This window comes from Callorhinus ursinus, unplaced genomic scaffold (assembly GCF_003265705.2).
Source record: "Callorhinus ursinus isolate GAN/ISIS: 27379988/994484 unplaced genomic scaffold, GSC_fseal_2.0 scaffold26, whole genome shotgun sequence".
In the NCBI taxonomy this organism is placed as follows: domain Eukaryota; kingdom Metazoa; phylum Chordata; class Mammalia; order Carnivora; family Otariidae; genus Callorhinus; species Callorhinus ursinus.
The window spans coordinates 18,154,128-18,171,256 of record NW_027397088.1 but is presented as its reverse complement, the minus strand read 5'-3'; the positions used below and the strand labels follow the sequence as shown (position 1 = coordinate 18,171,256).

Here is a 17,129-nt window from a genome sequence, read left to right as displayed (position 1 = left end):
GAGAGAGAGAGAGAGAGAGAGAGAGAGAGAGAGAGAGAGAGAGAGAGACGCTGGGGCACAAACTGGAATCTTGAACTGCTTAGTCTCGTTGCAAAAACTCAATTCCAGATCCTGCTTTTTCAACATCAGTCATCCCAAGAAAAAAATTTCCATCCTGCCTTTAACCAAGCGTTGCTTCTGACTCATTTGTTTCAAGGATTAGGCAAGGGTCCAAAACATAGGTGAGAAAGTCAGAGAAATAATCCCTCCAGAGGCACGGCCCTCGGCAGCAAAGCAAAACCAAAGGAAACTGAAGCCACCCCTGGGTGACAAGGTCACTTCCTTAAGCAACACAGGCTGCCGAGAAGAGGAGGAACCAGCACAGATGTCAGCAAGGCCTCGTCCCGACACCCGACGAGAAATGCAATAAGTCCGACCTGAGCTCCCCCTCCCTCGCTCTGCTCTGCTTCTTCCCAAAGCCCTATTACCCAATCCTGTATAACTCGCCCATTTATTATGTTTATTGTTTATTATGCAACTGCCTTTGATCGAATGCAACCTCCTAAGAGAAGGATCTCTGCTGGGTTTTGTTTCTTAAACTCCTAAATCCCAGTGCCTGGAACAGTTCCTGGGACATGGTACGGCTCAGTGGGGACCGAATGATCAAATGGATAAACAATACTACTCACTGTCATCTTTGGATCTCAGAATTGGAGACCTGAGGGAAGGATTTTAGTCACTTTCCTTTCACCTAAAAATATTCCCAAGGCTTTTCCCTACCCTAATCCTTAATCCAAAAAAAATTTTTTAATTGATATACACAAGCTTGAGAACATGTCGTGTTGATTAAATTAACTAAGCAGAAAGAGATGGAACAAAATTTATTTCACCTTAACTTGTTATCTGTTTGGTTTTTTTTAAAGTATGCTTGGTAAACATAGCTCTTGATAAATGATTCTACTTCCTTAACGATTCCTTTCTCCTTGCTCCCCTTGATATAAGCACTGGTCACCGTAACTGAACAATTCAATTTCCTTCTCAAGTCAGGGCATTAAACCCGCCTTTGTCTGGTGATTATTATACTTTTTGTATAATAAATATTAACAGTCTGCCCATATAAGGCCCACCAAAGCAAAGATAAATGGTAAATATTGTAACTCAGGCATCAGGCCTCTGCCATGCCAAGATCCCACCATGCATCCTGCATGAGTCTTAATCCATGTTCAGTTTAAAAGTGTAGTTGATGCAAATACAAACAGGAGAGAGGCAGGTAACATAAACAGAGGAGGGACACCTGGGTGGCTCAGTCGGTTGAGCATCCGACTCTTGGTTTCAGCTCAGGGCATGCTGTCACGGGTCGCGGCATTGAGCCCTGTGTCGGGCTCTGTGCTGGGCGTGGAATCTGCTTGGGGTTCTCTCCCTCTGACCCTCTCCCCACCTGCGTGCTTGTTCGCTTTCTCTCTTTAAAATAAATAAAAAGAAATCATAAATAAATAAATTTTAAGATCATTTAAGGCCCACTTCTGGGCCTATCAATATAGGCCCAGAGTAGCTATATCTTACCACTTTTTCATTTTCTCATGAAATACCCCAACTGGGGATCCAAACACGGTCCATGAGCAGCCATTTGCAACTCTTATTTAAAGCCTCGGCTCAGAGATCACTGCCGCCAGGATGTCCCTCCCACCCCCACATGGGTGAGACGTTCCTTTGGTACATGGAGCTTCCCCTGATTTCACTAAACTCGAATGGCTCCTTCAATGTGTCCATCTTCCCTGTGGGAAGCATCTCATTCACCACTATACTCCCAACATCCAGCAGAGTCCCTGGTACATGGTAGGAGCTCAAAAGATGTTTGAATAAATGAAAATTTGAGTAAAACCGCCTGGGTTCATGCTTCTAGCAGCCACTTTGAATCTATCAGCCTGTTTCCTATCTTCACACGTTAACAAATCAACCTTCAGGGATCCGTATGATCGGGGTCACAGACATTGATATCAAGTGTCAGAATAAAAGAGACAAGCCCATTCCCTGGAGATCTACTGGCTTCTCTTGTTTATGACAAATAAGTACCATCCGGCATACTGGGAAAATAGAAAGAAAAAAAAAAAAGAAGATATGACAAAGTCAAAGAGTTAGATCTCATGTGCTTTGTAGAAGATGAGCAAGTCTATGCAAGAAAATTCAATAAATTGCTACCTGCTTTCTCCATCGTTCAAAATACCTGACGAACGTCTTACAGATGGCAGTTCACTAAGACCTGTTAGAAATATTTCTATTTTGTTCCTTGCCTAGTCCTTGAAGAACAGATTCTGCTTATTTAACCAATAATTAAATTTCACACATACATTATCCTTTGCCTCAAAACCAGTAAATACCAGATTTACCACTCTAGATACTACCTGGAGACAGATCCAAAGGTGGAAGCGCTCTCTAAAACAGAAGGCTGTTGTCGCAAACGGAAGCTGGTCCCGTCCTCTCACAGTGCTCCCCCCAACCCCCGTCTGTATTTTCTCACGCTCACGATGAAAGCATCAAGGAAAACTCACAGCTGTGCAGAAGAGGCAGCGGCATTCCTGGAGTGTGGTCATCTTGTCCAGGGACTGTTCACACAGGCAGAGCTTGCAAGTGACAAGGGGAGCTGGAGCCAAGTCTCCCGCCGTCGGATTTTCGGTGCTCATGGTGAGATACTGGAACCTGCCACCTGAGCCCATCAGCCTGTCCCTGGCATTCTTCAGGCCTCCTCAATCCCTACAGGAAGGTCCAAAGCAGAAAATATTACAGTCATTCAGACAGCTGAATATTATATTCATTCAACACATTTGGGCCCCACCAGGGCAAACCTTCACCTTCCACGCTGTCTAGGCACACAGCAAAGGCCTTTCTCAGCACTGTGGGCTCCAGAGCTTGGCACCTTGGCAAGGAGCTTCTGGCGTCCTGACATTTACAGCCTCACCACCCTGCCTCCTCTCGTGTAAATTACAGGAATGAAAAGACCACAGGGAACAAACACACCATTTAGGAGTTGCATCGCTACAATCCAACAGATTAAAAAAAAAAAAAAAAAAAAAAAGACACTTGAAAATAGGACATCACTCAAAAAAATTAAACAAGGAATTACCATATGATCCAACAATTCTACTTCTTGGTGTACACCCAAGAGAACTGAAACCAGGATGCAAACAGATACTTGCACACCCAGGATCCTAGCACCATTGTTCACAACAGCCAAGAGGTGGAAACTACCCAAATGCCCATCAAGAGATGAATGGATAAACAAAATGTGATATAAACATCCAATGGAATAGTATTCAGCCTTAAAAGGGAATGAGACTCTGACACACGCTACAGTATGGATGAATCTTGAAGACGTTATGGTAAGTGAAAGAAGCCAGACCCAAAAGGGCAAATATTGTGTGATTCCATCAATGTGAGGTACCTAGCAAGTCGAATTCATAAAGTAGAAACGTGGGGCTGGGACAGCGGAAACAGACAGTTAGTTACCATTTCACGGGTACAGAGTTTCTGTTGGAAAGATGACAAAGTTCTGCAAATGGATAGTGCGATGGGTGCACAAGACTGTGAGTGTGCTTCATGCCACCAAATTACACACTTAAAATGATTGAAAGGGTAGGTTTTACGTCATGTATATTTTATACCAATAAATTTTTTTTCAACAGGGCATTAGTGTTAATTGTGTTCCTTCACATACGTCATTTCATTTCAACTTTTGCAACCATGAGGATCATTTCCTTCATTTTATAGATGAATTGAGGTCCTAAGAAGTTAAATAATCTGCCAAAGTTCTCAGAGCTTGGATATAGCAGAGCAAAATTCAAACCTCCATCTTCTGAGACCAAGCCCAGTGCCTGGTCCATTACGTCATAGCTGCCTCACAAGCAGGTATTACATGCAGGGATGGAACAAGGAGAGAGAGAAGGAGGAAGGGGTAAGGAGAGAGGGATAAAAAAGAGAAAAAGAGACAAAAAGCCCATGACTTCAAGTACCATAAGGTCACTGAAACTGTAGGGAGTGAAATCTATCTCCAAACATGGCATGACTATAGAAAGGATTTTTCTACGATGAAAAATAAAAAGTAGAGCTGAAGCCTTTCTGCTTGTTTTTATTCAGATGATCTTTAAAAGAGGTAAAATAATTGTGAAAATAATCTATAGTTCGGATATCAAGAAATTCCAGGGGCGCCTGGGTGGCTCAGTCGTTAAGCGGCTGCCTTCGGCTCAGGTCATGATCCCAGGGTCCTGGGATCGAGCCCCACACCGGGCTCCCTGCTCAGCGGGAAGCCTGCCTCTCCCTCTCCTGCTCCCCCTGCTTGTGTTCCCTCTCTCGCTGTGTCTCTCTCAGTCAAATAAATAAATAAAATCTTAAAAAAAAAAAAAATTCCACGTTCTAATTAAAGAGAAGCAAAATCCTAAAGTTCTTACTATTTTAAAAGACTGTGGCCAATTCTAATAAATTTGGCCACAGAAATCATTGTAAACAGCCTCTCCCCCTACCAGAACCAGACTCTTTCTGTCCCCATTTTTGGGCAAAAGAAATTACATGTTTGGCATTTGTTACATAGCCCCACAGTGGCTTACGTCTCAGTGTATAGGTACAAAAGTACAAAATCAAGGGAGGGCAAGACAAATTGGATTGGATAGAAGGAAAAAATATCTATGAGATCTAACTGCACTATCTTAATGTCATACCAGAAAGAATCAATAGTTACTAACTCTACTAACCTGAAATATTCAAAGTTTTTCACCTACTCCCTGAGTAGTAGTAGACTTCTAGGATTAAAAATAAATTTGAATAGGAAGCTAACCAATGATTGGCTTCCATAATATTTCTTGGGAAAGGCCCAATAAGGTTCAAGACATGGTGTTCTTATTTGGTTAACTATTAATGAGCTCTCATCCAAGAGCAAATCAACATGCCTATCAAATTCAGTGTTTTGAAGTTAAAAAAAAAATCTCTCTCTTTAGGGTCAATAAGGAGTAAAAATGAGTGATTTTTGCCTCTCTCCTCTTCCCAGTTTATGCAAAGACAACTATCCCCTGTTTGTTTCTCCAAGACACTGTATTTTAACTACACTGGAATTAAAATGTTAAAACTTAATACAATTTTAGAAGGAGGAGGAGGGGGAGGAGGGAGGAAGAAGACGAAGAAAGGAGAAGGTAGAAGAAAGAAGAAGAAATGCCTCCAGCAAATGCTTCCTGAGGAGGGAAGACAGGAATGACACAGGCTGAACCACCCAACCCCACAAATGTCAATTACATGAAGAGCCATTTGGAGGAAGCAGTTATGAATAGGTAGATCCTACGGTTCCAATCTAACAGGAGATCTAGGTATTCTTCAACAAAGTCAATTATTTTACAGTCTCAACCTGTATTATTTTTAATTTTTTAATGTAATCTCTACCCCCAGTGTGAAGTTCGAACTCATGATCCCAAGACCAAGAGCTGCATGCTCTACCGAGCCAGCCAGTTGCCTCGATCTTATTTTTCAGAAAGACACATGTAACACTTGAGAAACGAAGACATAATTGACTACTTCTTAGATTATCTCTTAGCAATAGTCTTTTGAAGGCAGAACTAGAATCTGTGTTCATTGTGACCATCTGAAACATAATCTTGTCTCTCGCCATATACACATTAAGTGTTCACTCCTTACTTTGTGAGTTACGAATCAGTTATAATATAAAAGTATCTATCACCTCCAAAAGTTTCCTCCTGCCCCCTTTATTTATTATTACTTGTGTGCGTGTATTTGTGGTAAGAACACTTCACATAAGATCCACCCTCTTAGCAAATGTTTAAGTATACAATATAGCATTGTTAAATAGAGGCATTATGCTGTTCCCCAGGCATGTATTTAACTTCTCACACATCAAGTTGTCTACATTAAATATGTACAGCTTCTTGTCTGTCAATCATACCTCAATAAAGTAGTTTACTATATATATACAACTTTTTAAAGTATATGTTATATATAAAAATATTTTTATGACCAAAGCCTTTTCCAAAGCAGAGACCTGTCTTGTTAAAACCACAGCGACAAAAATTCCAAGCATTCCAAACAAGGCGGTGCTTGTGACTGAGACAGAGGAAGGAGGTCACATATTTCATCTCCTTGAGATGTGAGCAATCCAAAATGATTCTTCAAAAATAAGCGATTTATTTTTCTGGGCGCCATAAACAGCAATTCCCTAAAGTGATGGCATTCAAACATTTGTCAAGCAATGGAATTCTACAAAAACACAGTCTTAAGTAAACTGCCACCATGGGAAGGAAATAAGGTGGCCCAGTGTTGGCGGAAGCAGTAGCGGGAGCACTGCGCCAAGTCCCCTGGACCTCCCCCTTAGCAGCCTCCCAGGCACCACCATGGAAGCTGGCGGCTTTGCCAGGGACAGTTGGAAACCAGCTTCTTGGTTTCTCACTCTGGGCAAAATCAATAATGAATGTTTTAAAAATGAACAGCACATAGGGAGTGCTTCATGAAGAAAAAAAGAGCATCAAACAAAAAAATCTCTTCCCCGGGGACACCTGGGTGGCTCAGTCAGTTAAGCATCTGCCTTCGGCTCAGGTCCAGGGTCCTGGGATCGGGGAGTCTGCTTCTCCCTTTGCCGGCCGCTCCCCCTGCTCATGCTCTCTCTCTCTCTCTCTCTCTCTCTCTCTCACACACACACACACACACACACACAAATAAATAAATAAAATATTTAAAAAAAAAAAAAAAAAAAAGGAAATCCTTTTCCCATTGATTCATTACATATAGAGCTCTCCAAGCAATCATCAGGAGAATCCTGAAGTTCTCTCCCTCAAGATGTTGGTGAATGGCTCCCAGGTGTCCTAGCAGTCTTCCATTTATGTCTTATTGGGATTCCTCCATCTCTGGCATGGAACCACCAATAGTAGAAACTCACCGGCCCATCCAAACCACGGGCACATGGCATGAACCTAGAGGGGGTGTCCAAAGGAAGGTGACCACACCCCTGCAGCTCCTGAACCTTTCACAGGACTATACCTTCACAGGTACATGGACAATCCACACCCACTCCCCGTCCAGAGAGCCGGTAATTCCTTCCCACTAGCTTGCCCAACTTGTTCTGCCTCATACCTCATGTTTTACCTAAAATAAGAAAGGGACTTAAACGTTCCACACCGACCCCCTGCCTTGTTTTAAAACAGTAACAATTATAACTGCATTTATAATTATTACAAATGTGACCGAGCCTCTTATTGGGTGTCAAGAACCCAATGAGAAAAGAATTTTGGCAGAGCACACAAGGGGTATATTGGGGGTGGGGACGGACAGCTGCCTTTAGGTTTGAACTTTTTAAAGTTGGGGCAGGGTTGGGGGTGGGGGGCAGTGAGAGCGGACTTCACCCATAAGTATCACTTGCTTAAATATAAGCAGCCATGTAACAGGGCAGATGGGTTGGGGCATGCAAGCAAAGAAAGCCCCCCCTCTAAAACATCTGATTTTGCACCAAATTATCAAGAAAGGGGGAACCAGCAGTTCTACCTAGCCTGTCTCCGTACTATAAAGTGTTCATTATGTGAGAAGCTACTACTATCTGATAGGAAAGAAGAGAAAAGTCACTTTTCCCCTCATGTGTTTTTGTTAGAATTGCCAAGGAATACTTCACAAACTATGCTGGAAGCACAGGATGTATAAGGAATTTTCATATTCCGCTGGCAGCCTGAAAAAGCAATCTGCTCCAAAAATGCAGAGGGTTGGAGAGCCAACATTTGAAGTATTTTTAACTAATGCAGTTTACGTCTGTTTCACTACCCAAAATCACGGCAATTATTTCATTGCACAAAAAGATAATGCAGTTGGAAGGGATAATGTTTCACCAGGATACTTATCTAGTTGTCCAGGAATTTTTACACCATTCAGCAAAAACTGTAAAATTTAGATAAATGGATAAAGCACAATTAAGGAGACTAAGAGAAGGAGAAAGTGGACAAAATGAATCAACTGGATATTATCGATGTAACAGAATATTTATGTAAAAATCCAGCTGATCTGTGCTGAGGTCTTAATTCTAAACTATGCTATGAAAGTCTAAGATTTACTCAAGAACAAGGGATAAAACAGAAGAGACGCATGAATACTCTCAAAATGTTTACTTGCCCATGTAGGACACTGAGTCATTCCTGTGAGGTAGCTGGAATAAAAGCTATGAATGCATGACTCAGGGAGGGCTAACAAAGGGAAAGGTTTTCAAGAAGGGTAGGTGCTGGGGAAGGTAAGGCTGAAGTGTTGCCTTTATAATGGAGAGATTTTCTCAGGAAGCCAATACTCTTAACAGAGTAGAAAGATACAGCAATCCAGAGATTCCATCTCTGCCTTCTTAGGCAAGCTCTCCCAATACCAACCGAGAATGACATGTCAGGCAACCTACTCAACAAAATCTGAAAATTAGTATCATGTTGACCTTGGCACTTCTGCCTAATACAATTATTTATTTCGCTGCTAGTTCATGTCCTTAACAGAAGCTATTAATGACTCAAATAGTACTGACTGAGTCTAGTGAAGTGCTGGCCATTATCAGCCAATAGCCATTTCTACCCTAAATACAGTCTGGAATGAAAGGTGGTAGACCAGCTGGCTGGTACAGCAGCCAGAACAGTGGGTATTAGTGTTTGGTGAGGCAAGGACTTACGATAGACCTCCATAGTGGCCAGTCCTGTGGTTCTCCTCTCTGCTTGCATCTTTGACCCACTCTCTGGTCATTCAAGGTCTAGAGGAACCAGTACAAATCCAGTAATATCAGAAAAACAGAAATATTTTATATCTAATTATTTTTTTACAAGAATAATGCTCAAGGCCAATGAGTAGATGCCTGGCATCACATAAAGGACACTTTATCATTATTTGCAAAAAATAGATTAGACAGTATTCTCTAGTATAAACAAATCTAAGAAATACTTAATTCTTAAATGTGATGGAAGTACATATTCACTCTGGCCTTGTGAGTTCACAGTATTGTTGTAGAAGACTGTTTACCATTGTGCCTCATGTGCTAGGAAAGGCGATCCCGGTATTCTTCCCCCCTGCTTCTCGGCCTCATTCAGAGGAAACCAGGAAATGAAAAAATACTTCGGTCTGTAATTCCTTAGCTTTAACATCTTTATCTCAACAGTTACCAGGATGGAAATAAGACTATAAATGTGTAACCTGGAAACTGCTATCTTCTAAAAATGGAACTGACGTGCAAATATATCCCTATTAACTATCACACAGGTAAAAAGGACAGACACTCCATTAGGAGGAGCTTTTTTTGTTTGTTTGTTTGTTTTGTTTTGAATTTTATTTTATTATGTTAGGTTAGTCACCATACAATACAATCATTAGTTTTTGACGTGGTGATCCACGATCCATTGTTTTCGTATAACAGCCAGTGCTCCATGCAGTACGTGCCCTCCTTAATACCCATCACCGGGCTAACCCACCCCCACACCCCCCTCCCCTCTAAAACCCTCAGTTTGTCTCTCAGAGTCCATCGTCTCTCATGGTTCGTCTCCCCCTCCGATTCCCCTCCTTCATTTTCCCTTCCTTCTCCTAATGTTCTCCGTGTTATTCCTTATGTTCCACAAATAAGTGAAACCATATGATAATTGACTTTCTCTGCTTGACTTATTTCACTTAGCATAATCTCCTAGGAGGAGCTTCTTAAATATTAGCAAGTATTGTTTCTAAACAGTCTCTTTGCTATTTGAAATTAGGTTATGTATAAAGTCTGATACAGCTATTAATAAGATCTAATTTTCTTCCCGCTTTATTGAGGTATAATTGAAATACAACATTGTATAAGTTTAAGGGATACAATGTAATGATCATACATATGTGTGGGTATATTCCTATCTGTCTACACATGTTTCAAAATGATCACCACGATAAGGTTAGTTAACACATCCACCACCTCAGACACTTACAATTTTTTTTTTATGGTAAGAATGATAAGATCTAATTTTTCTATTTTTTCCTACAAAATATATAGGAGAAATATGTGGAAAGATTTGTGGACATAATGGCCAATGAAGTGGATGACACTGTGAAAAGCTAATTCTCTAAATCCTACAGAGTACAGGCATCTGGGATGGCAAATTTTAACATGTGCAAAATGCCGATCCTTCTAAAACATACATTTCTTTTTTCTTGCCTTCTTTCCATGTTCTCATTACCACTATAGGGAAAAGCCCAGGAGGAGAAAATCCATTCCCGGCTTTTCTAACAATAAAAACTTATCAAAGAAGGTAGGAATGAACATGAGAATAAGAGCTCAATGATATTTTTGGCATTGTAATTTCACATTCATCATGGTAACTCCCTCCTCGACACCACTGTGCCCTGCTCACCCCGTTTTTTAATCAATGGTTCCCCTGCCTCCCACAATTATTCATACAGCCCTGCTGAATAATTTTCCTCCCCCTGCCTGGCATAACAACAAAGCTCAGAAGCAGGAAGGAACGCCACTTAAAGGCAGGTCAGACAATGATGTAATTAACAGAGCAAGGAGAAGTGTTATTTCAGAAAGCCCCATAGAGCAAGAGATGGGCTGATTTCTTGGGTCAACACATTACCAGGAAGCTATAGTGGCTAAAGCACAAATAGCTAAATCAAAATGTTTTCTCCAAGTGAATAAAAACACATGTATATATTACCCTGCCTTGTGAAAGTTAAAAGTTTCATACAGAAATTTTAATTAGAAACAAATTTAAAACCGGTTTAGGAGAGGACTCCCTTCCATCCCACGCTAAACAAGGGGCAGCATGTGTATTTTTGTACGCCTTTGCCAAATCAGTTTCTTAAAAAATCAATAATGCAGGAAACCGAGTCAACCCACAAAGAACTGAATTCTGCATGTTAGATGCTAGGGATGTAAAGGTAGTTAAACCCAGTCCCAGCTTACAAAGAGTAAACTAGTGGAGGAGGTTGTTAACAGATAGTTTTATATATAATAATACACAGGACAATTTGTGGGTTTATAGCTTCAGCCATAAGTCCAGCAAAGAGACAAATGAGAGATGTCTTGTTCTATCTTCCCCCAAAGACAAAGAACCAGTTGATTCAAGGCCTGGGACTCAAACTCATGACTGCAGAGGAACTGGAAACCAGTAAGACATGGCTTTCAGAGTATGTTCTTTAACAGATGCTACAAGTCATGTGATCCGCAATCTCTCCAGCTGTGAATAAGAGAATATTTCACCGAAGTCATTGTGTTTTTCAGTTCAAGGACGGAGGTCTTATCACATACGAGAAGTTTCTCATTCTGTGTTGCAAAAACATTGGCCACTTCTCTCTTTAATATATTATATTAGTCTTCTGTGTTGTTAAAACTGCAGTGTGAGGCATTGGGTTTAGAAGTACACATCGACCGAGCAAATGCAAATGCCAAAGTTAATAAAAATAGAACATTAGTACAAAATCTCCCACATATACCTAAAGGTGAACAAGCAAATTAAAATTTAAATAATTAAGTTAACTTTGGTGCTGTTATGCTCCTTCAAGTTACTTAATGCTTGGATGACATATGGGAAACATTATCCAAAAAAAAAAAGAAAAATGCCAAGATCAAAAGCCTCTAACATACTCAGGTAAAACAACACGAATTAAAAACTGCCACTCCAGGGCGCCTGGGTGGCTTAGTCGTTAAGCGTCTGCCTTCGGCTCAGGTCATGATCCCAGGGTCCTGGGATCGAGCCCCACATCAGGCTCTCTGCTCCGCAGGAAGCCTGCTTTTCCCTCTCCCACTCCCCCTGCTTGTGTTCCCTCTCTCGCAGTCTATGTCAAATCAATAAATAAAATCTTTAATAAAACAAACAAACACAAAACTGCCACTCCAGAGCAATGTCACTTCCAAGCTTACACCAATTCCTTCAGGACAGAGGGTGTATCTTATCCATCTTTCTCCATCTTCAGCATCTAGCCCACACCTGGCAAACAGTCAGTAGTCACTCGATCCCACAGTGGACAATTTCTTTCCAAGCGCATGGAGAAGAGAGAATATTAAAGGCCTGACTCTCATGTGCATTCCCTTCCAGCAAATCAAAGTCTAAAAATATTGATAATTTGCAACAGCTAAGGAGCTTCTATAAATTCAGGTGGGCATCCCTAGAAAACAAAGTCTCAGGACTCAGGAGCTATGGCTGCAGATGCCTACTCCCCAAAGCTCAAGGTGGAAAGCATGATTTGTGTGGCATCTTGGCTCCTTCCCCATATCCAAAATAATCAGTTGCACAAAGCAAGTTTAGTCCCAAAACTATTTGGACTTTGTTCCTCCACCAACATCTGGGTTCAGCATGATTCCTGACCTCTACCTCAAACTGGTGATTTCAAACACGAAGAACCTCACTCAATGAGAAAGTAATGTTGTAAGTCAAGGCCAGGGGAAACACGGAAGCCAGAATTCGCAGAAACACCACGGAGCAATGACTCTGATGTCCTAATAAATGTTCCTAAATACCTAAAATATTAAAACTGCTTCTCAAAAACAAACATTTAAATATACTTTCTCAGATTAAAAGGACTCATATTGTTGAAAAGAAAGATCGTTTTCAGGAAGCTAAATGGTTATTATATAGATGAAATAAGCTTTTTTTCTTTTCAGACAGAGCATAACTTTTCTCTCTGCTGTCAAGTTTGCCTCAGAAAACCTGGTTCACAATCTGGGAGACCCAAAAACTAATTATTAAACACACACACACACACACACACACACACACACAAAACGACGTGTCTTAAACTGACCTAGTTTGGAAGTCTGGATGCCTTTAAATTGCCAATGAACTGAAGCCATTCATGAGAATGGAGCTTTTGAATGCTGAGAATGTTCTGTGGGGCTCAGCGCAAAAATATTTGGCATAGATGGCTGTAAATATTTGTAAAACTCTGGGTAAATGGACAGTGTTTGACCACACTCACACCTCACTTCCAGCACAGTAGTGCGGGAGAAAGTTATCCAGGGTGATTCGTTGGGGTTTTTTTTTGGGGGGGGGAGGTTTGTTTTCTTATTTGTTTTAAATAAAAAGTCAAGCAGCCCGATTCTGCTACTCTGACATCTTTTTTATACTTACATTCTCTATACCCAGTTACCTTGTATCTGTTTACTCATCAAGACAGTTTCAATTAGTCAGAGGCTACTTTAGAAACAGAAGGGTTTTTCTCTTTCCTATTTTTCCACGTGTGTGTCCACCACAAAGAAAAAAAGACCAGTCGCAGGTGTGCAAGGGTAAAAACAGGAGGTGTGTGACAACGTGGCCTTGGATTTAACACAATTATCTCAGTGTGGCCCACGGGTCTGCTACATAGACCTTTCTTGCCCCCTCCACCTCTTCCTCAAGAGAGTTTCAGAAATACTTAAGGGGCCACTACTTATGAACAGGACTAAGGCTCTATGCATAAGGGAAGGGAGGACAGAGCCTGGAGAAGGAGGGATCCACAAAGCAGTGGGATGCGAAAGGGACCAGGAGGCTCATCCCATGAAAACTGCAACAGCCAGATACTTTAATTGGCCAGCAACTCAGTGAAGACTGGCTGGGTTCCTTTGGCCTCCTATCCACACCCTAAGAACTGAGTCATCTCTAAGTTCATCTATTTTGCTTCTGGGACTAGGACCCCCCCCCCACCACCACCACCACTACCACCACCAATCTGCTGCTTCAGAAATGTTAGATACATTGTTCTATAATTCAGACCTTGCAGTGTTCAAATAAACATCCAGAAATGCCACATTACAGAAACACAGACAGTCCTATGGGGACCCCCAGCTAATGTTTGGTATAAGACCTGTACAGCAGCAAGAAATAAAGTGCCACACAATAGTGGCAGCAAGAAAGAGGACATTTTCCCAGACAGGAGAATTCATTTCTGAGAAATCTGAATGTGAGAAGTATATGCATCAGGAGTAGACTCACAGCAGAATCCCCGAAACTAATAAGAAAAGCAAAAAGGTGCCCTGATAAAAGTCAGCTCAAGATACCTTTTCTCTGCTGAAACTGAATCAGTTTCATTTTAACTTAAACTTGAGAACAGCAGTGTAGGATGAGAGTTTCACTCTGTGTTATCAGTAATTACCTGACAAAATACGATCATGTATGGCCAAGATCCTAGCTTATGCCTATCTATGGATGTCAACATTGTGCTGTGCATTTCCAAAGTAACAGAAGGTAAGCATCTGAGATTACGCCAACTTTTGGTGTCCCCTCAGGAAAGACACAGGGAGGTCTGATCGCCTCTTGAATTTGCCAATCAGTACATTCTGTAGAGACTGTTTTGTTAGAAATTAGTTTCTCTTTACCTTGACCGAGGCGTCTATTTTTAAAAGCCAACAGGTGTTTAAGGCATTCGGAATGAATTCCACGCTGTACCGTTTAAGCACTGGAGGCAGGAAATAAAGCTCCGAACCAGGGAATCAGAGTCTCTAGTCTTTTTTTTCTTTCTTTCTTTCTTTCTTTTTTTCTTTTTTCTTTTTTTCCTTTTCCTAGTCCAGCACCCAGCCTGCCTTGCCCTGCGTGCGGCGTTTCGAGGGCTCGCTGAACCTACCTGGCAGGAGGGCCCCGTGGGTCCGGGCACCGCCGGGCTTCTCAGCAGCCTCCGCCGCGCGCCCCGGGGAGGCGGGTTCGTGTCATTCTCGCCCGGTCCTCTGCGCTCTGCAGCCGGCCGCTCGGCACTCCGCAGGGCTGCGGCGGGACTCGGCCGCCCAGCCCCGGGGGCGGGCGGCAGGGGGAAGAGGGGGAGGGGGAGGGGGAGGAGGCCGAGGAGGAGGCCCGACAACCGCCCGCTGCCCCGGCGAGCGGCCGCGCCGCCCCGAGCCCCGCGGAGCGTGGGGCGCAGCTCGCCGGCGGCCGCGCCGGGAGCCGCGCGTTTACTTAGACAGGAAGCTCAGGCGCGGCACTTCCTACTTCCCATGTGGGTCGCACTCCCGCCGCAGGTGATGGTCTTTGAACCCTGTCCGCGCCCCGAGCAGCGGCGCGCCCGCTCGCCCGCCCTCCTGCGCTCGCCGCACGGCTCAGCGCCGCTCCCTCTCGCCCTTCTGGGACGGCTGCCGCCCAAATCCGGGGCAGGGTGGCCCGCGGCGGCCCTGAGTGCCCTTCATCCTGCCCAGACCGGGACGCTGCCCCTCTTGGCCTTCAAGGCTTGTTGCTTGTCTGCACGTCTCCCGCTAGGACACCTTTCCCTCTCTCTCCCACTTCTGAGGAACCCCCCCCTCCCCAACCAGCTTTCCCACCCTGGCAGAGCAGTTTTTATAGAAACACTTCCCGGGCACGTCTCATCAGAAACACCTTGTACCTGATTTGTCCTTTTGCGTCTACTGACAAAATTAGAACATGGGCAAATCAAAGCAGGACCGTCTTCGTTCACCTCCTTAAATAAAGGCACACCTTGATGACACAGTGATTTTGCTTGAAGTGCTTTCTCAACAAATGTATGTGGGAACCCCCGTAACCTAGCCGGTTGTATTCAGTTCGAGAAAAGGTCACACAATAATCCAGAGGCTGCAGGGTATGCTATGAGGTGCCTTCCTCACTCCAAAACCTTGGACACTTCACGTGTGTGATGTTTAAAACAGATGATAAAACCAACTCACTCCCACCACCTGCTGCCCCCGCCTTCCCAGGTCCCAATCACAGTCCCAAATCTGTTGAATCACTGCAATTTAGAAGTGGCACTGCTCTGACCAGGAGTCTTCCCGTGCCTGCTCTGCAACCTCACTCTACTTTTGCACATGTCAGTCAGGAATGTGCTTCCTGAAAGGAAGGGGCTCCCTCGTCCTTCGTGGGGGGATCTGAGCATGCCAGTGAAGTAGGGGGCAGTGGGCACCATTCCAGACAACACAAGTCTGCTGCTTCTCAGCCCCCCATGTTCAAGAAAACCTCCAGGTCAAAGCCAAGTGCTTGAAGAACACATTGTGCTGATGGTAGGCCAGGCCTGGACCAGTCCATTGCGGGGGTGCGAGACAGGCAGGCAAGGAAAGTCAGAGAACAACGCACAGGAGGGAGGGCCCCAAAGGAATAGAATCAGAGGACATTTGAGACTGAAAACTTGCTCTGGCTAGTTTAGTCCAAATGCCTAATTTTTAAAATCAGGACAAGGAACCTGATGTCCAGGAAGATTTAAGTGGTTGGCTGGAACCAGATAGGGCAGAGCTGGAATGAGACCTGAATTGTGTTAAGTGAAAAGGTACATGTTAATAACCACCCCCAAGGAGCCTAGCTTCAAACGTAATAGTAGCTTAGATTCTAACATAATCAACCCTGGGTGCCTGGGTGGCTCAGTTGGTTAAGCCTCTGGGATCGAGCCCTGTGTTGGGCTCCAGCCCTGTGTTGGGCTCCCTGCTTAGCAGGGAGTCTGCTTCTCCCTCTGCCCCTCACCCAGCTCGTGCTCTCTCACTCTCTCTCTCAAATAAATAAAATCTTTTTAAAAATTAAATAAATAAATAAAGGGCACCTGGGTGGCTCAGTTGGTTAAGTGTCTGCCTTCGGCTCAGGTCGTGATCCCAGGGTCCTGGGATCGAGTCCTGCACTGGGCTCCCTGCTCTGCGGGGAGCCTGCTTCTCCCTCTCCCTCTGCCCCTCCCCCTGCTTGTGCTCTCTCTCTCTCTCTCTCTCTCTGTCAAATAAATAAATAAAATCTTTATTTAAAAAATAGATAAATAAAAATAAGTAAGAGAATCAACCTCAAGGTATTTTCTTAATGTAGTGGCCACTACTGATGGACAGGAATGAGGAAAGGTAAACAAAGCACCTTCTAAGAAATTAGTTTATTCATTACTGTCAATACAAAACTTTGGCACCTTAGACCAAAGTTCAACCCAGAATCCACGTTTTAAATTATCATGCAATTAAGTTATAATCTTTTGTCAACAGGATAAGGGAAGAAGCTGCTGCTGTGAAAACATATGTTAGGCAAAGAGAAAGGAAAAAAATTGTATAAATAACATCAGCATCGATTATTTTCACTATGCAAGTTAACAGAAATTACATTAAAATTTTAATAGGACTAAGTAAACACATAGAACACTATAGTAGTATGTGAACAACTCTTTCAGATCCAGAATAAAATACCAAGGAATAAATACAACCAAGAAGGCGAAAGCTCTGTACACTGGAACTATAAGATACTGATGAAACAAACTTG

The 17,129-nt window shown here is 43.0% G+C and overlaps 1 protein-coding gene across 2 annotated transcripts in view; it reads right to left on the bottom strand.

Moving 5' to 3' along the window:
• Window positions 1-15,090, bottom strand: part of RNF144B (ring finger protein 144B) — a 77,844-nt gene extending 62,754 nt beyond the window's left edge. The window contains exons 1-3 of one of the 2 annotated variants that reach the window (XM_073877624.1): window positions 14,536-15,090; window positions 8,654-8,731; window positions 2,529-2,730 (exon numbers count right to left, since the gene is read on the bottom strand). In XM_073877624.1, coding sequence (XP_073733725.1) covers window positions 2,529-2,693 — 165 coding nt within the window. In that variant the 5' untranslated portion in view covers window positions 2,694-2,730; window positions 8,654-8,731; window positions 14,536-15,090. The remainder of the gene's footprint in view (window positions 1-2,528; window positions 2,731-8,653; window positions 8,732-14,535) is intronic. The other variant, XM_025891216.2, reaches the window with a different exon arrangement.
• Window positions 15,091-17,129: the final 2,039 nt, after the last annotated feature.